Genomic DNA, 20,233 nt, shown 5'->3' with positions numbered 1-20,233 from the left:
CAGCTGGGCAACTCCTGTGTGTCTGTGAAGTGAATTACTTAGCGGCAAGGTGACCAAGGAGGGATCTTGGCACTTGGTCTCTGCTCCAAAATATATAACCCTCACGGGGGAAGGACAAATTAATAGAAATCTAGTTTAAAAGGAAAATATTTTGCTGTGTGTCTGTCTCTGCCATTTTTAGTTCTCATGTATTTTAGATATTCATTTGCCTCTTGAACATTGGTGGGCTAGAACTGATTTCTGCTGCAATCATTTTACTATTTGCAAATGTTTTGGTTGCTCTATAGATAGCAATCTGTGCAAACAACTGCTGTGTGTGTTTCTCATGTCACGAAGCCAAATTCTATTTTCATGCTATGCTTTATTCGATCCAGAGAGATCCATTGACTTCAGTAACACGGTGCTTTTGTAGCCAAGAGAGGAACACGGCCTGAGGAATCATGACAGAACCTTTCACGTTCTGTATTTGCAAATGCTGTACAGGTTTTTGCAGGGTTGGCAGCGCAAGCTAAAGGGACTTATTGCTAACTTTGTTCATTGTAATCATGACTGGCTTTGTTTTAAAAAAGGTTTTGAGGAGAATTTCATTTACCTCCCTCCCCACCCCATGAGGCAGAAGCAGAGTAGACTTGAAAGCAGTCTTTGCCTGTAACATGCAGGCGTAGACGCAGGTGCTGTCTGTCCCCCCCTGCTTTTTGAGGCTTTCTGCAGAGGTAACGGAAGGATTTCTGTGACGCTGTCACAGCGGTGCCTGAGGGCACGCTCACTGGTACCTAAACGACCCCAGTTCTGGATTTTGTTATTTGAATTTACCACGTTGCAAATGGAGGTGCAATAGCTGAAAGAAGGGTGCGGTAGCCCCTCTATAAACCCTTTCAATGGTCACAGGGACGTTATCCTCCATTGCAGAGAGGGGTGAACTGTGGTCTTCCCCAGGGGCAAGGCATGGAGCAGCGTCTCAGAGACCGGCATCCATTTGGACCCATGGGGGAGTCACTGGGTGCAAGCACAACGAGGCTTTGAGCACATCCAACTTCAAGGGCCTGGATGGCCTCACTAATTTTGGCAACTCAAATTTGATTCTAGGTATTTAAGTGTCTGGCTGGATTGCGGACCATCTCTTTACCTCAGTTAATGTCCAAAGCAGGGAATATTTTCCTTTCCCTCCCCCTTTTCTCTCCTCCACCTATTCCCGCAAAGCAAGCCTCTGCCTCTTGCAGCGTGGCATACATACTCAGAGTGGCTCTGCGCTCTACTGGGGCAGGGGGTGCAGCTGGAAGTCTTTAATTAACAAGCTGCTCTACCAAGATTCTCTTGAGGTTTACTTCGCGCTTCATTGAGATGTTTGTTCCATCTTGTTTCAAGGCAATGTTACTCCAGCTCAGAATAACAATCTTCTTCCTAGATTCCATGGTAGCAAAGAGAATCGCTTAAACTACATGTCTGGTTTGTAAATCTTTTTATTAAAAGAGTTGTTTTTTTCTTTTCCACAGTAGTAAAGCTTTGGCACTTACAGTATAAAAATAATCACTGATCATAATTACACCAAATTCCTCTTTGTCAACTGCATACTAAGTGTCTTCAATACATTTTATTCCCATATAAAAACACTTGAAGGTCAGGGGAACAAAACTGATAAATAACAGTATGAGATATAAAGATACAGCTAGAAAAATACTAGGATCATTGAGAAAGAATTAGGACTGTGCATATTTTAAATATCACAGTGACTGGATTTGCTGTTCCTATCGTATTGCTGGCTGCACGCTTAGGTGAAAGCAGAAGTGTTTGATGGACTTTCCTATCGTTAAACTTCAGGGATGTTGTACTCAAATGTTCTTTGCATAGCATGGGAACCTGGAATTTCTACACCCTCCCTCCCCCTTCATATTTTGATCCCCCACCGATTTCTGATTTAGCATCTCCCCCTCTTTTTTTCTTTAAATTTGAAAATACTGACTGGTATTCAACACTTTGAGCAAAAACAAGACAATCGCTATCAATCAGGAGAAAAGTCTGAAACACTCCAAGAGTGGCGCTTGGAGAAGCTGTGAGTTGAGCTTAAGCTGGGAAAATGGCTCCAGAGCAGAGGGCCATTCGCAAAAGATGCGGTTTTGCTAGCATCACTCCAGTTTGGATGGTAATCGTGGCAGATAGGTATTTATACTTTGGTTTGTCTGTTGCCATTGCCGCAAGAAGTCTTGCTGGATGTTACTTTCCCCGTGGATGTTGTGTGTCTGCCTGTACATCTAGGGGCATGAAACACTCAATTGGGCAGTTGACGTTCTGTCAGGAGGGAAGGAAATCAGTTAGCGCTCTGTCCTGTAAGGACGGACACTTTGGTGCTGTGGTTTGGGCTGAGAACGGTCACCAGCCCGTGTAGCCGTTCAGCTTTTTCAGCACAAAGCAGGCAGCTGGTTGACAGCAGCAAGTGAGGACTAGGAAATCACTACATGCACTACCGCCTCAGCCAGAGCATGCAGGCGCATCCCAGCACTAGTAGACGAGAAGTCCCGCTGACGTGAGTGTGGCACCGAACGCTGTGTGTGGAAGTGTGAGCTCAAGCGCGTGTTCTGTGCTGTGCAGAGTGACGGTTTGCTGGCTATCGTGCACTTCTGACCGGGCAGAAAGCTACATGCTGCTCTTATCCCTCGAGCCCTGTACAGACACCACGTATCTGTGCCATAGACCAGACCCACAGTAAGGGAGGGCAGAGAAGGAAAGTGTACTCACGGTGTTTGTGGCCTGGTGGTATCTCTGTGTAAACTGTGTGTAGGTTTGGCCAGCAGAGCCTTCATGGGCCACCTCCACGCTGGGTCTGCGGCAGTTGTCACAACGCCAGCCCTAGAGAAACAGAACGCGCGTGCGCGGGTCAGACCGCGCTGATGCGGATGGCCGAGGAGCTGCCCGTGTTCGTGCACGTGGGTACAGCTCCACCAACACCAGGGAGGTTGCTCCCATTTTACACCATACAGGCCCCGACTCCAAGTCCCTGCTTATGCTCTCCTAATTATTTTTCTTCTTATATGGGCCTGTTTTGGCCAGGCATTAGACGCCATCTGACCTGAAACCCAGCAGTCTTAGGACTGCACTCCAGCACAGCCTCCTCTCCTTATTCCCCCTGTTCAGCCTGCCAAGTCCCTCCTGCTTACCTGCTGTCCTCCGTAACAAGTGCAGGAGCAGATGGCCCCGAAGTACTCCTTCTGCCACTGCTCTCCAACTTGGTACATCTTCCCGTCATCGTAGCACGTGGTCTCATCTGTGGAGGGACAGGCAGAGCTCAGTTGCATGGCCTGTGCGTGGCTTTAAGCATTCTCAGAGCAGCTTGGTGATCAGAACAGGAGCCTCTGGCCAGGGCGCTCTCCCTGTTTGACCAGAGGCTCACTGCCTGGCAGCAGGAACATCAGTCACTTTTATAGCTCTCCGGACACTTGAAACTAGAACATGAGGGTATTTGCCTGACAAGAGCAATGCAGTTTAATCCATAGTGTGAAGTCCAGAGGATCTTCAGGGGACAGGCCCTGCAGAAATGTCCTGTGTTACTGATTAGGGTAACCTACACCACTTCGTGCAGTGACATGTTCCTCTTGTGTGGCTCCAGGGCCAAAGGCAGAGAGATGCTGAGTGTGCTGCGACCTTAGCTGACAAAAGAGGGTCGTCTTCTTTGTAAGCTTGGAAATGTGAGTTTTATGCCTTCAGCTCTTCTGAGAACAGATTCAATCTGTCACTGAATCAGACTTACTGATACTCTGCCTGCCCCCATGGCAAGACCTTAATGGGAACAGCCCTAAGATGCTGAAGCTTCCTGAATGGGAGCTTAATTAAGTTAACATCGGAAGGAGACTTACGAGGTTCACACTTGAATTCTCCTTTTCCGTTCCCAAGGCAGGTGCAGCTCATCATCTGGCCATTCTCCCCCTGCCGGTCCCACTTCTCCCCAATCTTGTAGTTTACACCATTATCGTGGCACCACTCTGGAGAAGGCAGAGGAACAAGAGAAGCAGGAGTTATCCCACAGGCTGCAGTGACACAACGGGAGGAGAACAGCTTGGTGTTGCCTCAGGAACCAACAGAGGGGCAGGAGAAAGAATCTTTTCAGCTCATGTGGGTCCCAAGGAGGAAACAGGTTCAGCTCCTGCAGCTTTTAACTGCTGAGGAGCATTACAGCTCTAGAAAATGGCTAGAGGCTCTTAGGAGAAGAGTAAGTAGGATGTGACAAAGACTGGGGAGGGGGAGAGGAGGGTTGGCTAATAGGAGAGGAAGAGAAATGAAGGGAATTTAATAGACGGGGGGAAGGAAGGGAGAGAAAAATATTTTAAATGCTCTTTTTTGAGCAAATACCCAGTAAAACTGTATCACACAGACTGCAAAACACAGCAGGTAAGCCATGGGTATCAAATGATGAAATATAAATATTAATCCTGTAAAATGAGTGTCTTCCTTGCAGTCACTCCTCTGAGTCTATGCAAATTGCAGAAATACCCCTCTTTGCTTAGCTTACTCTGCAATTTAAAAGCATAATTTAAATTAACTGAGTATGTGTTGTGTTAAACCACTCAGTCAATCACAGACTTTTGTGCCATTCCCTTACATGAAGTTTGATACTCTTCCATGTAAACCACAGTCCTGCAAAGAACAAAACTTAGTGCCTCGGCAGAGGTGTTGCCTGCTCGACAGAGCTTCAAAGAGCAGCTGAGAAAATATGAGAACTCGTTCGGCAAGATGCTTTGCAAAGGCTGTCTGTAATGCAAAACAGACTCGGTACTTGCTGTAATACCACTGAAATCCACACAAGTTCTGTCTGGCCCATTGCAACGATGTATATAATTAGGAGATGAAGATTCAACCGTAATTTAATACTCAAAGCTGTCTTCTTAAATGGCTACTCAGACACTATCATTTAGGCGTCTTGTCTATCTCACCTTTACACGTTACCGAGACGTGCCTGGCAAGGCTAGGGAAAATAAAACAAACATTTAACTTCAGTGAAAAAGTCATTACCTATCAATACAATATTGATTGTTGCTGATGCAGCGAATGGCGATACTAGATAAGCTGCACGGCTCAGAAGTAACCAAAGTTTTCCATCACTTGTCGTGATGCAAAACACTGATTTGGTTTAAAAACTTGAGAGCCTGCATTCATTTGCATCGTGGTTGGATCAGGCTGGTTCTGTCAAACATGCCATTAGTGCTGAGGGAGCTTGGAGACAGGGATGGTCAAAAGCAAGCTACTCACTAGAAGAATCGCATCTGAAATGACCACTGCCAAAGCCTAAACACTGGCACCAGAGTTTAAAGCCAGTGTCAGATAACCGCTCCCATTCCTCGCCAATGGAATAGAAGGAGCCAGTGTAAGTATCAAAGCAGGTGTCGTCAGCTGGCTGGTTTAGGCCTTCAGACACTGGAACGAAAAGAGAAGAAACAGGCATCACACACAGCAATAGGAACCACTGAAAGACAGAATGATTTTCACTGAATACGTGCTTTTTTTTTCTTCTTACAATATCCTGGCAGTAATGGAGCTACCCCATGGGCATATACTTGATGGCTCTGTCAGCAGTCCAGACTCCCTGTGATTTATTTTCCATTTGCATGTGTCAGAGCAGTGGAATGATAAAAAAACCTGACGTGAAGGCTATTTTCATTTTGATTTGCCAAGTTTCAAGCAAGTGTGAGTTTTTGCATTTGCTGCTGGAGAGCAGCAACCTGACTTAGCCTGTTTTTAAGAGAAATGTGCTGTGAGACGCTGGAGAACAGCAGGAGGTTGGTAGCTGCATGTGCACTTTTTTGGGGCGCTTCAGACTGTAGCTCGTGGCAGGGGGATGGGAGGAGATCAGACCATGCTGTTGGACAGACTGACTTCCACCTCAGGTGCGTGCCTTGATTGGAAGGTGGGTGTTTTACAACCACCAGTTCAGTGTGTGATGGTCAGGGTCAAGAGTTAACGCTCTCGGTTCAGTCTGAGACAGCCGTCAGGCAACTGGGGTGCTGGAAGGGGAGCAACAGCCTTATTTCCCAGGGAGGTGGGGGCAGTATGGAGAGGCTTAATGAGTGGACAACATAAATCTTTAACTCTTCATTTCCTCTTCTACCATCCTGTCGTCTTCTTTTTGACCTCAAAATGCACACAGGAGGAGATGGAGGGAGAGAAAAAGAGCTGTTGACCAGCCCCCTGTGCTGGTAAAAGCAAAGCCCAGGTTCCACAGGGTGTGTGTGGGCTCTGGGCTTTCCAGCTGTGGCAAGTGCTGTCTCTGACCACAAGTATTTGTGGTTGGTCACATGGCTTCTAAGCGCTGCCTGTTTGTGCCTAATTAGCACCTCTGCAGGCAGCCTGCCCTGCTGCTGGACCTTCAGGATGGTCTTAGCGGTGCTGCTGGATAACTGACACAAGAAGCAGTGGCAAATGACTGACAGAGCGGATAAGCCGGCCACTGACACCTTCCCATAAGCATGATGTGTTACTGTGACAGCGGATCTTCGCTGCTGGGCAGGAATCTGCGACACCAGCGTGATCCCCGACTTCTTTTATGAGCAGCAAATACCGGATCTCTTGCTCTCTCCTGGGCACTGACCCTAGAAGAGTGTACGGAGCCTCAAACCACGTTCTTCATGATTAGACAACAGATCAGAATAGCTCTAGTCACACCGTCAGTGTGTCAGTCATCCAAAACCAGCGGACGTCACAAATCGCTTGTCCCAGTGCCCTGCTATGAACTCTCCGTGTCTGGAGCAGTTTCCTCTCTGAACTATTCTCAAGCCTGGGCACCAGGTAGGTTGCATTGAGTATGGGAAAGGAGGCAGGACCAGCACAGGTTCACCTAGACTCCATAAAGCTTTTTTACTTACCAGTATTGCCAACTGTGACCACCTCCTCCAGCACCTTTTGTCTCCGGTGATCTTTCAGGGCTTCCACTATGATGTTGTAGGTGGCCCCTCTTGTCAGGCCAGTAAGCGTAGCACTGGAGGAAGTTCCGGGAACCCTGAACTGCAACAAGAGGCAATGCCAAGTCACCGGAAAGGGAAGGGTGATTACTCTTTAGGTGTCACCCCACTCATAGGAAAGACAGGGTGTTTAGGTTGACTTCTATGCTCTGTACCATACTGGAGCCAGCCCATTCCCCTTAGACATTCTGAGAACTTCAAACAATACCAAGTTAAATTTGACTACTCTGGACTGTGGATCATGAGGCATCTGTTAGTACCACCATTTCAGGGAAACAGAAACCCAGGGAGACAAAGGAGAAGGGCTAAGGGAGTCTTTGGCTTGGAGAAGCAGCGCTTCAGTCTTTGAAACTCCCAGTGATCTCCCTGACTGCCCCCTCCCCTGGTGAAGCATTGATACTGTCAGCATTTCAAGGGCTTTCTGTTTTAGCACTTTTACCCTGTAGCCTTCTCCATGAAGGAGAGGAGGGAGGCATTCATCCTGCTCTCAGCTTCGTGTTAGTAAGACTCTAAGTCAACTCTGACTGCCATCCCCTTAACACAGTAAAGGGCTGGACTCCCAAGGGTGTGCTGCCACGGGCGAGGCTTACACCGGTCCTGTGCTACGGCAGTTCAGTTACCTGCAGAGTATCTTCGTCCTGGCTGACTGGCTGACATGAGATGATGTATTCAGAGCTCTCCAGCAACGGCCTCCAAGAGATGGTTGTCTGAGAAAGAGCTTCTTGACCCGTGGTGTCATTGCGCCTGGGCCCACGGGAGTGCGGGTATGAAGGTTCGACTATGACAGGCACTTGGTACCCAGGGATTTCAATCGCTTCATCTACATTTGGTGGTTGTCGTCTTGACCCCGGCCTAAGGGGAGTTGCTGTGGTGGGTACAGGCCGTCTGTAGCCGTGCTCCTCAAAGAAGACTTGTTGACCCTGGTGTCCTATTGTCTGCGGGTGCCCAGAGGTGCCTGGAAGTTGGATACCGTTTCCATTGTCATACCTATTGTTTGTGAGGTAAGGGGTCCCCTCGTCAATGGAAGGTACGTCGAGAATGTCGGGTTGGTTGGGGTGCGGTCTGGTAATCAACGTGGGAAGCTCATCTAGCCAAAGAAAGGTTAGAAGCCATAAAGCAAAGCGTGGCAAATAAACAATGGTAAATTAATCAGCTAGAGTGGATGCTGTACACCGCTCCAAGCATCAAAGATTAGCAATCATCCCAAAATGCAACACACTTTTTATGACCTCACTGTGATTGTGAAGGTAATTTCTATCTCTCTATATATTTATATAGTATATAAATATACATATATCTTTCATACATAGGCATAAGAAGTGTGTTGGTATGAAATTTTCATACAGCTGAGCAACAGTTGTGAACACTGCAACCCAAAGAAGCCACTACTGCTCAAACTGAGAAGAAGAAATGATTACAAGAGATATTCATAGGTTATTGGTTTAAGAAAAATCACTGGTGTGCAGTAAGAAACCAGCTCCTTGATCACATTCGGATATATAGCTGGTATTTTGCTGGCTACAGGTATCTCAATCTCGCACTGTAGAGGGTGTAAAGTAAGAGAAATGCAATGGGCAACAAATGAATGGATTCCGCCTTTGATGCCATCATATGCTAGACGGAAATGTGAGTGTTAGCCCTAATTTAATTATGAATTAGGTACCCAGACAAGAATCAAGCACCAAGCGTGTTGTTCTGTTCTTAGGGTTCAAATGCAGCTAAATGCAATTCATGTAACTTCAGAATCTTACCTCCTGCATCCCAGAAAGGAAAACCTCCTTACAAAGCCTATTTGACTCATAAAAAAGGTGTGGCTGAATGGCATGAACAGGATATTTTAAATAACGTTACTATTTCAGTCCTGAGATTTTATTCCCCAGGTGGAAGACATCATCTCCTGTGGGCACACAACAATCCAGAGGGTTTTTTTTGTTTTACCTGTCCTTTTTCTGCCAACCAGTGGTTCACTCTTTTGATTGTTCTTCACAGCAATGATGTAGATGATGTATTCGGTTCCTGGTTCCAAACCTAGAGAGAGAGGAAGGACACAAAGCAATCTTAACTTTACGAGTTGCTTTTCTTTTATGATTATGGGTGGGCTCTAAGGCAGAATGAGAGGTGGGGATGGCCATAGCATGGGTACGTGCATTTTGGATTGGAGGTTTTCAGGACAGTACAAAGAGTCCAGCCTCCTGCTGCTCAGAGCAAGTTTGAAATCTGGCCATGTCAGCGGGGATCATGGACGCTGCAGACCTAAAACATAATGAATCTTCAGGATGTGGCACTGATGGGGTGCCAGAGTCATGGGCTTTTTTCCTGGAATGGATGACAGTTGTGGTGGCAGTAGAAACAAACATCTGTGGATTGTTCAAATCTGATGGTTGATCTGATCAGAGAAGTGTACTGTGTTTGTAGGACAGGTGTGCTTATAAAACCACGGTCTGTCATTAGAAACCACAATAAAGGAACAAAACTTTGTCTTTCTCTTAGCTGACCATCAACACATTTTATAATTAGGCCTTCCCCCTCTCCAAATTTAAGTGTTTCAGGTGAAGAGCTCCCAAACAAAACAGAGGCAGGTACCAGTAATAGTAGCCTCGGTGGTGCCGGGCCGAGGGCGAGGCAGAACCTCTTTGGCTGGTGAGCCAGGTTTCTCATATCTGATGATGTAGCCTGTGATCTTGGCTCGTGGAGGCTGCCAGGTAGCCAGGAGGGAGTTGCTTGTGGTTGTAAGGAAGCGCAGGTTAGAAGGAGCATCGATAGCTAGGTGAAAACAAAAGGAAACAAGTCAAAGGCAGTAAAGGCAAGCATATTCTTCACCTGCACTGCATCTTCTGACACCCTTAAACTCAGGAGTAAAACCTACTGCTGTAAGTCACAGTAAATATTATACGTGATCAGATATAGACAACTTCTGCCTGACCATATGTGATTACGATGTGTTAGCATGAGCAGAAAAGGCAGACAAGATCATTACCAGTGGAGGCATCAATCACTACTGGGGAACTGCGTGCATTCTCGTTCAGAGTGTAAAGGTAGATCTTGTAGTCATTGCCAGGTTGCAAGCCTGAAATGAAGTTGAAACATAAGTGTTAGCTAATGTGAGGAAACCATCTAAAAGGGACGTCAGAATGTCTTTCAACAGCTGCTTCTTGGAGACTAGTCTTTATGACTCAGGTATTTTTTTCTTACCTTTTGTTCCTATATTATTTCTCATCAAGGAAATTCAACTACTAAACAAGAACCCAGCGTACCTTCCGGTATGACCCTGGAAGCTCCTGCACCTGCAGAAGCCCCTCACTTACCAGTGATAGTGTAAGTCCTAACGTCAGGGCTGATGGTCCTTTGAATGGGGTTCTGGCCACTCGCTGGGACAGCATCAACTTGGAAGCCAGTGATGGTCTCAGTCTTGGTTCTCCAAGTAATGGTGATGGTTGTCTCAGTGGCATCTGTCACTCGGGCCCTGCGAGGGGGACTGACATCTGCACCAGAAGGAAAAGGTCTCCTGTCAGCACTGTGGGGATTGTGAATCCTACCAGCCAAATGTTTGTGAAGGCCTTTGCCGGAGCTTTGTAGAGAGCCTTACTTTTGACACAGAGTAGGATCTCAGCCTCTGCACCCAGCACGGTACTAGTTGGTCATTTGTGGAGGATCACTACTTACTTTCAAGAGTGGTGACCACTCCCTGGGCTGGTCGGCTGGTCAGAGAGTCCTTCAGGGCATACACGCTCACTTCATACTTGGTTGCTACCTAGAATGGACAAAGTTATACCGTGTTATGAGAAGGACCTGGCACAGTGGGAAATACTCCTGCCCTTGTTCAGTGTTTGGTGGAGCCACATTTCTTGGTCACCAGTTACTGAAGTAGGAAACCTTAAAATAACTCAGTAATTTTAATCAGTGAAGGACTGACAGGATAATTTAATTATTTCCAGCTGTAATAAAAGATTAGACATGGACCCTGATAAACAGTGCTGTTGATAATACTAGTAGTGCACATGTGCACACCCAGGAGCAGAGGAAATCCTGGAAGAAGCTTATTTATCATCCCTCATTTTGCAATCCGTGCTTCAAAGCTGATTCTTCAAAAAAAACCTAATTTACATCCTGTTTTTCCTGGGGTTAATGGATGCCATTTGCTATGATAAGGTGCTCTTGCTGTGAAGAAAAGAGAATGGTGGAAATTACAGTGTGGTCTTTCATCCTTGACTGCATCAGACCAGGAGTCCACCTAGATTAGAATTTTTTTAAGGCTCATTTTTGAAAATGATTCCTAAAACTCCTTAAAAACAGATCAGTAGCTTTTTAAGATAACAGGAAGCGTAAAAGCAGTTTTCAGCCTCTTCCAGTTCAGGAACTCCCGAAACGTTTCCAGTGGAGAAGATGGCTATATAGCAAATTTAAGCCTACTCACACAAGACTTGCATTTTTTACTTACATTTTGTAGATGTCTTAAAAATAGGCAATAGACTGCCAGAGCTCCCATATCACAGCTTGAAACTTCTGCATTAGGTCACTTTATCTGACCCCTTTTGTGAAAGATGAGTAAAAGCATTTTACTGGGTTACTGTTGATTGTGAACCTGATAATTTGCATTTGATTAAGGCATCCAGTCTCTCTGTGCTAAATGAGGAAGGGGAAAGAATGCAGATTCAGCAGGCCAATTCCTTGCCTTTTAAAAACTATGGTAATGAGTAGTTACAGCTGATGGCTAGTCAGACTTCAAACAGAGTCAGACCCTTAGGAGCTGTAATGATCTACTCCAGCTGAGGTTCCTGACCCAGGAATTTGAAATTGCTTCAAGTTCTCCTAACATCTCCTTCCCACAACACAGTCTGTATTACACAAAGAAAAGAGTTACCATTAATCCAGACACGACAGCAGATGTACTATCCGGAGAAAGGTTGATTTCCTTCATAGGACCAGTCTTTTCTTTGGGATTCACTCTGACTCTGTAGCCAGTGAGGCGAACGTTTGGTGCATTCCAGTTGACGGTAAGACTGGTGGGAGTTACCTGAGTAAACTTCAGGTTTGTTGGAGGTGGAATTGCTGCAAAAATCCAGATTGGCACATGGTCAGTTTAAAGAAGACAGTCTTGGATAAAACAATATTCTCTCCTGAACATGAGACAGGTTTAGGCCTGAAATACACGGGCAGGAAAGTGGTGTGCCTTCTGCAAACACAGGCATAAAGCACCATGGAAGGGGACAAGGTATTCAGGAGGAGGTTCTCACATCTACAGTAACACTTTTTAGCAGAAATAAGGAGATCTCGATGCTTCAACCCTGAAGTTAGGCGAGTAACAACACTTGCTGTCATGTCGGGTGAAGGCTTTGGGAGGTGCTTAAATCTGTAGTAGGCCAGTCTGTTTTAATTCTTCTGCCCGTCTCTGCTTTTCGTCACACAGCTAACAGTTTAGTCCTGCTTCACTTGCCAATCTCTGTTCATTTCTAAAATACGATGGATGATTTACAAAAGTACATAGGAAGCAGGCTCAGGAATTGCGAGGAGGATATAAAAATACTGCAAATGCAGAGGGGAAGCATTTTACAGCCACTTACACAAGTGTAAATTACTACACAGAGAGCAAGGCAATGGAAAAGCAGAGCTGTGGTGGCCGTAAGGCTCATCACACAAGAGTCTGTTCAGGAGCTAACACATCTGGTATCTTTAAAAACAAATGTTGGCATAAAAAAAGGAGCATCCATTGAAACATTTTCTTGCCTTACTGTTGGTAATCCTGGGGCTGTAAACAAGGGAAAAATATACCTTACCATAGTGACCACCATTAGCACGTTGCTGTGAAGTTTTCTAATTTTATAGAGTGGAAATAGAAGATAATTCTCCCTTGTTGCTTTGCTCAGAGCTCAATCTAAAGCCCATGAGAGACAATGGAAAGTCTTGAATGACTTCAGATATGCTTTTGAACAGCCCACAAAGGGTAAACCACCGAGAGCGGGTTTTAAAAATTCCTATATTTGCATTTCTGGCAGGTAGTCAGCCAGCTGTTTCAATCACTACAGCACTTTGCTTCAGTTTAGTATAGCAATCCATACACTGGGAACCACTCTCTTCATTACACCCCTGGAATTATAGTGCCAACTTTTCATCCGCAAATGAACAGGAGACCTTTATTACAAAGGTGCTACCTTTGTAATAAGACACGTCAGGTAATGCTGGAAGCTTTGCCATGGATTCCATATTGCCGGAAGTAATTTTTATCTCAAGCAATAGCTTCCTTTTCTTTTTTCACAAAGGAATTTTAACTGTATTCTACAGGGAGTTGGCACATCAGACTGGCACATAAGGGACTCTCCGGAATGGAGCATGTCCTCTCCTTTTGGAGGTGATGTGAGCGCAGGGTGTCGTCCTTAGGGCAGTGCCAGTGAAGGATCTAGAGGCTCTGTGAGACCTGAGGGTTAAGCAATCTCCTAGTCCTTCATGCTGATCTTTTGCTCCATCCAACAGCAAGGACCCTGGGGGATGAAAGCTGCCCTAATCTCTCTGTTGTTGGTAACTGCCTCTGCTTGCAGGTGCCCCACATCCTAAAGACAAGACAAGAGCGTTGTGAGAGGGTGGTTCACCGTGAATTAGGCTCCGTGACTAGGGACCCGACATTACTGATCCACTTGAGGACTGAGAGAAGGCTCTAAGGTAACATCCCTCCTTTCTCTAGAATCTGCTCCTTCAATCCTGCTCATCTTTCCTCCATTCCCTGCCTTCCCTAATGTGTATATAGGCTGACTCCGCTGGCAGCCAGCTCTCCGGCACCAACTAAGCCATCTCTCAAGAGCAATCGCATCCCCTTGGCTGCCCCTGGGGCTTCCCCGGCACAGAGCACCAGTTGCGCGTGGAAGCACGCTTTACCCAACAGGGCAGAAGCCACTGCTGCCATAGCCTGCTGGGCGGTGTAGTTAAAGGTGTACCTGTGGACTGGGTCCCAGTGAGGGGCAGGCTCTCCATGTCATCGTATATGGCAACGATATTGATAGTGTACTCAGAACCTGGCCTGAGGCCATGCAGCTCAGCAGTGTCTTCTTCGCCACCTGGGGCCGGCAATAGCTCATGGATTCCATCCTCAGGGCTTGAGTAGGTCACCCTGTACCTGGTGACTTGCCCCTGCGGGCTTTCCCAAGCAATTTTGATGGAATCAACATCCACCTCAGTGAATGTTAGTCCTTTAGGGCGGTCAATGTCTGTTAGGCAAATTAACGGTAAGAGGTTATGTGATAAAAAGCAGGTTGTGGGTGAGGAAAATAAAAAGCATTTCTATTACATGCAAAGCAGTTTTTGGTTTTGCGCGGGAGAGGGGGTACTTGATTCTCCTCTGTGCTGCACCTTGCACACATGCTTACGCCCGTGCAGAGTAAGGCTGAGAGTTTGTGGGTGCCAGACAGCAGGAAGGTAATCTTGGCTTTGTTGAAACCAAAAGGACTTGCATTAGCACCTTCAAAGCACCCAGGACACCAGCTCTTACCTATATTTCAGTCCCCTTGGCACTGAAACTCCTTTTATGGTAGCATTAAGCTACCTTAAAGTGGCCAAGAGAAAAAAGAAACGGGAATTTTAAGACCCGTTTCTATGATCAGAGCCAGTAACTGGCTCCTAGTGCTAAAGGCAGCCAGACAACCCACCTGACTCAGTAAGTTCGGATTCACGCTGCATTTGGTTTTCCCTCTTGTAAGCTGCTGTGCAAAGCGCCAGCCCAAGGAGAATCAGTCCCGCTATTTTCTTTCATAAATTAATATCCAATTAACACACTTATCAAGAAAGCAAATTACTCAGTATATTATATTTTAAAATCAGTTAGAACCAAACTTTTCAGCTTTGTATTGAGTGCACAGGGAACGTCCACAGGTGCAACTGGGTGATACGCACACTTCCTAATGAGACCAATTCATCGGATTTTCCTAGCAAGGTGGGAGCTCAGTGCTAGGCAGCAAGGTAAGTGAGCCTTGCTCCACAGAAGTCTCATGTGGCTACCACAGAGCTATACCCATTTGTTACACAAAATGGGAGGATCTGGCATATCATTTTTATATTGGATCCAAATTACGCTTTGCTAAAAGACTTCAACTTTTTTTATTTGCCATGTTATATTAGTCCTGAATTTTCTACATTTTCTAGTTGGCAAAGGTGATTATTGTCCAGGAATTTGTTGGCTTGAAATTGAGATGCACTATTTTCCCACCTCTGCAAAGCTTCAGAGAAGCTCCTGTTGTCTTTAGGACAATTGTGTAAGCATTTGGGGCTGAGCTGCGGTTTTGAATACAAGCCTGAGCAAGGGAATAACGTGCATGCAAATCTCTACCCCAGAGGTGTCCCCAGGAAAGGCACTTTATATCGGAGATATCCCTCGGAGTTACAGGTTCCCTCTTGCCTCCTCTTTACGTCCAGAGCAGTACTGCTGTTTTGTACAGGCAGACACAGCAATTTGAGGGCTGAGCTGTCCTTTCTTTTGCAGTGCTTCATCCCAAGTTCTTGGTAACTCATGGTTTCCTTTACTCCCTTGCACAGGGCAAGTGCTCCCAAGCCAAGCCCTGTCCTTTAACAGTAATCACCTTTGCCACCTAGCTCCAGAAGGGAGATCTTTGCACATTTTTCCCACTGATTGGCTGAAGGCAAACAAAACCCAAAAAGATTTTGTGGCTTTAGTGAAAGAAAATCAGAAGCGCAGCATTTTGATGGGGTGGGGAATTGCATTTTGCCAGTGTTTGAGGGAGAGGGACTGCATTTTTGCCAGCATCTGCAATTCAGGTGCACGGTACTTATCACAGGGCAGACCGCCTTGCATTCTCCTGGAGACTAGGCACTGGCCGCGTGCTTTCACTGGGGATGTGATACTGCATGGTAGATTCAGACATCAATAGATAACATTTGCTTTGTTACCACGAAGTGAAATACGTACTGGTGACAGCTGTCTCAACCAAGGGGAGGCTCTCTCCATTCTGATTCTGAGCGTAGACACTGACCATATACTCAACTGTGGGCTGCAGACCTTCAATAGTGACTTGCGTTTGATCTGGCAGGAAAGAACAACATTAGTCCATCTGCAGCTGCACAAAGCTGCAGAGCATTGGCCTCTACGCAGCCTTGAATGAAGGGCCTGTATTAGCCATATGTCATTAAAACGAGATAGGATTGACACATCAGGGTTACCTTTTGCTTGCACTGTGCCTCTCTGGCAGTGCAGGACAAGGCATCTGCTATTTGTACCTGCTCAAGGGCCCCACAGCTAAAAGGGCAGGTTAGCACAGTAAAAAAAAAATAAAGCAAGAGCAGACCAGTTTTCACCATTTTCTGGTATAGGATTGATCATTAACCCAACTGCATCACAAGCATCCCTGAGTGCTAATCTCTGCAGATACCACAAAACCCACTGCGTTCCCGAGAGCTGACTGGGCAGACTCTATGGTAACGAGGTCAAGCCTGTAGCATACGTGACTGAGTCCATGCTATGACCAAGGGTCACATTATGTGGCCTTCAGAAGGATTTCAGAGGACGTTTTGCTGGATGCTAGAAAATCCAATGGCATTTCTTTGAAATCCAGGATGGCAAAAAAAGGTACAAGCAGGAGAAAGTTTGGCTTTGAGCATATGCCTAATGCCTGATAGCGTTGATTCTAGTGGTCACATCTTGCATTCTTTACACATCTGGTGAAGGATGTCATGTTCTCTTACCTGCAGGGACATTTTTAGTTTTTGTGGGCCCATGTCCTTTCTTGGGGACAGCTGTCACCCGATACCCTGTGACTGGGGATGTTGAAGGAAGCCATCTGATGCTGATACTATTGTCCTGGACGTCGGTGACTTGCATCTGGGACGGTGTGTCTATTTCTGGGCAACAGAAATAGTTTTTTCTGAGTATCTTGGTACAGGAAACCCTTCCTCCACTGTTACCTCCTAGCTAAATTTTATTCTGCTCTTCCTTTTCTAGACTGTGCTTCTTAGAACAGAAAACACATGTTGCTATTTATTTGTCCCTCATGCTAGCCCAGAGCAAAAAAGGCTTAACGATGATGTGTGGGTGACTGACCTCATATCACTGTTAGCTGAGGATTTTTGTTGTTTTAAAGGCTACGAAATGCCGTTATCTGCAGCTACAGTAGGAGCAGGATTAGGCTATATCCAGATCAGGAGTGAGACAACAGTCCTGGCGTTAGAAAGTCAGCTCTCATCAGGATCACATAATGTGACAGTGCACTAGAAGCACCAGAGTTAAGCCAACAGTGACCCCACGATATGAGAGCCCAACAGGATTTCCACTCTGCAATAAGCAGTCAAATATTGCTTGTATCCCCATCTGGACTCCACAGGGTCTCCCTCCTCCAAAAGTTCAAGTCCACGATCCCCTTCTGTGTCATGTCATTATCATGCTGGGCCACCACGATACGCAGCTCCACTGAAAATGATGGGCTTACAACATAGCCCATGACTTCTAAAAGAAACTAGGGATTAGTGATACAAATTTATGGGGATAAGCCAACACAAAGCTGTAGGGGTTTTTTGTGGGTTTTTTTGTTTTGTTTAAAGAGGTCTCACCTGTTTTGTAGGTGACAGTGACTGGCTTGCTGCTGGCAGGGCTGTCTCCACGGCCAGTTACAGCATACACGGTGATGGTGTAGTCTACACCAGGTTTGAGGCCAGTGATGGTAGCAGTAGACATGGTGCCAGGCACCGTAAACTCCTGCACAGGGCTGCTTCCACCTAAGGAGGGTAGAGTGGAAAAAGAAATGTAATGGATCTCTCAATTACACATTTTAAATCATTACAAAAACCAGGACAATCCTATATGCATCAAGTTGAAGACAGGACCCTGTTGGTTTCAATGGTTCTTGGGTCAAAGTCTTTTTCAGACCAACCCAAGGAAAAGAATGAAATATCTACACAGAACCACCTCTAAAATGACTGGAGTGCTCCAGGTGCTTTCTTTTTGGTAGACCAAAAATGATTTGCTCCCCTTTAAAAAAAAAAAAAAAAAAAAAACAAAAAGACACCTATGTTTGACAATCTTCAATTATATGCTGCAAGAATCTCAGAGATACAAGAGTTTTTTGTCTGCTACAGTCAAACTTGCCTTTGCTATTTGCTGTGGCTTTCTAATGGCCTCAGAATAGAGTTTCTGGTCTGTGACTGGTGATAGCAGCCTGCCCTCACCTGTTTCACCATAAGTGATCCGGTAGTATCTGACTGTCACTGCAGGAGCATCCCAGGAAATCACAAGGCTGGTCGGGCTGGTGGGGGTGACTTCCAGGTCCCTTGGAACATCAGACACTAGAAAAACAGAGAATTGAGAGAGTTTAAACGCAGTTAAAGTACATCAGCTACATATTCCACCTATCATACTGTGCTCCTCTGCTGCTCATCTGCCTTAGTTTTAGCCCAGTGCACACACCTTTCTACAAGCGATGTATCTGGTTAAAAGCCACCCAGCATTGGACTGGATTTAATGAAAAAAGTTCTGCTGGCCCTAAAGACAACTGACTTGATCTGAAAGTAGCACAGGTCCTCCCACCTTTTTCTAAATCAGGCCCTACCTCACGTATCACGTCCTCATGAGCAGAGTTTCACCATCTGGTAGGGAAGATCTGGTTTAATAGCAAATACTTTGCTAGAGGACACCCAAAATCCTCACATAACGTTTACCCAGCGTTCTCTCAAGGCTTACCTGTTGTTTGTTGGCCGACCAAGGGCACACTCTCCTCCCTGCCATTGATGGCGATGATGCTGACCACGTACTCAGTCCCTGGAAGCAGGTTGGTAAGGGTGATGGAGTTCCGCGAGGGGGGCACGCGGTCCTCCTTGGGCCTGCCAGCACCATGCTCTGGGTGATGCCGGATTTTGTAGCCTGTAATGGTGGCACGAGGAGCAATCCAGTGGACGGTGAAAGAGTTAGCAGTTATATCCGAGAAGTCAAGGCCAGTGGGGGAATCAAGACCTGCATATTTCAAAGAGACGAGAGACTTAGCTCAACTGAGCTACTGGTCATGGTTCATTAAGCTCAGTACCATGACACTGCCAGATCCTCAGCCAAATGCTATTCAGCCATGGAACTAAACACATGCGTGTTCAGGATCAAAGTGAGATAAACAAGCACTGGAACATGACTGCAGGAAAAGAGTGTATGGCACACACAGACAACACAGCATAAACACCACACGTGACCAGCAAACTCCATTACACAGTTATGAAACAAGGAAGACTCAGTGATCGATATGATAGGCTCTGCGCCTAGGCTTGCTCTCAGACAGACACTGTCGGTATATTCACACCAAGGTCTACAATGCTCTATTTAAAACCAACAGACGTTCTGGCTCTTGGACACAATGACATGTGAGATTTCCTAGCGTCTCCCAAGATGTGCATCTGCATTGCTCTTTGGTATCTAGCTGATGACCCACCAAGAGGTGACAATACACAAGAAAGAGCAACGAAGTCCCATTAATGAATCCTAATGGATGGCATTAATGGCACATATGTCTTAGGCCGCATTTAAGTACCTGTTTTCTGGATTCCAGACAAAGGTGCACTCTCATGTTGCTCAGAAACGCTGTAGACTCTCACCAGATATTCAGTACCAGGGAGCAGATCTGTGGAGTTTTAAGTACAGGAATTTAGACATATTTCTTTACCAATAGCTAGAAGTCACTCACCCTACACAATTTTAACTGTGTTTCTTAAGGGAGGTAATCAGGTTTTGCTTGATGGAAGATCTGAGCCTCCCGGACAGTCAAAAATTTCAATCAGTTCTTTTTGTGGCATTACGGTTGATTGCAATGTTTTAGCCTGAAGGAGCATGGTATCCTGTATCATTGCTTCATTAGTTTGCGGAGACTGGCTAGAAGCAATTAGTTTTCTACAAGGTCCCTTCTAGTTATTTAGTAGTTTAGTTATGCACTGTGTCAAAGCTTTAGCTGATATAAACTGGAATAGGGCCAAGGATTTCCAACACAGCTATTCTAACTCACATGAGCTCCAGCTCTGGTCCCTTATTCTGAAAGTGGATATTGTCTCTCACTCAACCATCCTGATTCTAGGACAGGTAAAAAACTTCAAGTATAACACAGCTTTTGCACCAGCAAAAATTAATGTCAGCTTTTTGAAAGTGCCCACGTTTTGTTGCCGTGTCCTGTAAGGTTCTAAACAGTGTTTATTTTCTGGCTCCGAGCATACAAAGCCAAAGGAGCAATGACCTTTTGCACATTCAGATCCTCTCCCTGAATGTCTGCACTGCAAGTCCTTGATGACATTTTTGGCAAACCAGGTGAATAATATTTATTTACTCTTAA

At 45.8% G+C, this 20,233-nt stretch overlaps 1 protein-coding gene across 4 annotated transcripts in view; it reads right to left on the bottom strand.

Moving 5' to 3' along the window:
- Positions 1-1,442: 1,442 nt before the first annotated feature.
- Positions 1,443-20,233, bottom strand: part of FN1 (fibronectin 1) — a 54,784-nt gene continuing 35,993 nt past the window's right edge. For 2 of the 4 annotated variants that reach the window (XM_075511268.1, XM_075511270.1), the window contains 20 exons: positions 19,445-19,534; positions 18,613-18,882; positions 18,102-18,218; positions 17,487-17,651; positions 16,626-16,781; positions 15,853-15,966; positions 13,871-14,140; positions 11,806-11,993; positions 10,608-10,695; positions 10,250-10,426; positions 9,922-10,011; positions 9,528-9,707; positions 8,883-8,972; positions 7,565-8,031; positions 6,849-6,987; positions 5,239-5,403; positions 3,849-3,974; positions 3,153-3,259; positions 2,734-2,844; positions 1,443-2,286 (listed from right to left, as the gene is read on the bottom strand). In XM_075511268.1, coding sequence (XP_075367383.1) covers positions 2,212-2,286; positions 2,734-2,844; positions 3,153-3,259; positions 3,849-3,974; positions 5,239-5,403; positions 6,849-6,987; positions 7,565-8,031; positions 8,883-8,972; positions 9,528-9,707; positions 9,922-10,011; positions 10,250-10,426; positions 10,608-10,695; positions 11,806-11,993; positions 13,871-14,140; positions 15,853-15,966; positions 16,626-16,781; positions 17,487-17,651; positions 18,102-18,218; positions 18,613-18,882; positions 19,445-19,534 — 3,185 coding nt within the window. In that variant the 3' untranslated portion in view covers positions 1,443-2,211. The remainder of the gene's footprint in view (positions 2,287-2,733; positions 2,845-3,152; positions 3,260-3,848; positions 3,975-5,238; positions 5,404-6,848; positions 6,988-7,564; positions 8,032-8,882; positions 8,973-9,527; positions 9,708-9,921; positions 10,012-10,249; positions 10,427-10,607; positions 10,696-11,805; positions 11,994-13,870; positions 14,141-15,852; positions 15,967-16,625; positions 16,782-17,486; positions 17,652-18,101; positions 18,219-18,612; positions 18,883-19,444; positions 19,535-20,233) is intronic. The other 2 variants (XM_075511269.1, XM_075511271.1) reach the window with 1 other exon arrangement.

The sequence above is a fragment of the Mycteria americana genome, chromosome 9, assembly GCF_035582795.1.
Source record: "Mycteria americana isolate JAX WOST 10 ecotype Jacksonville Zoo and Gardens chromosome 9, USCA_MyAme_1.0, whole genome shotgun sequence".
In the NCBI taxonomy this organism is placed as follows: domain Eukaryota; kingdom Metazoa; phylum Chordata; class Aves; order Ciconiiformes; family Ciconiidae; genus Mycteria; species Mycteria americana.
This window is presented reverse-complemented; position numbering and strand designations above follow the sequence as displayed.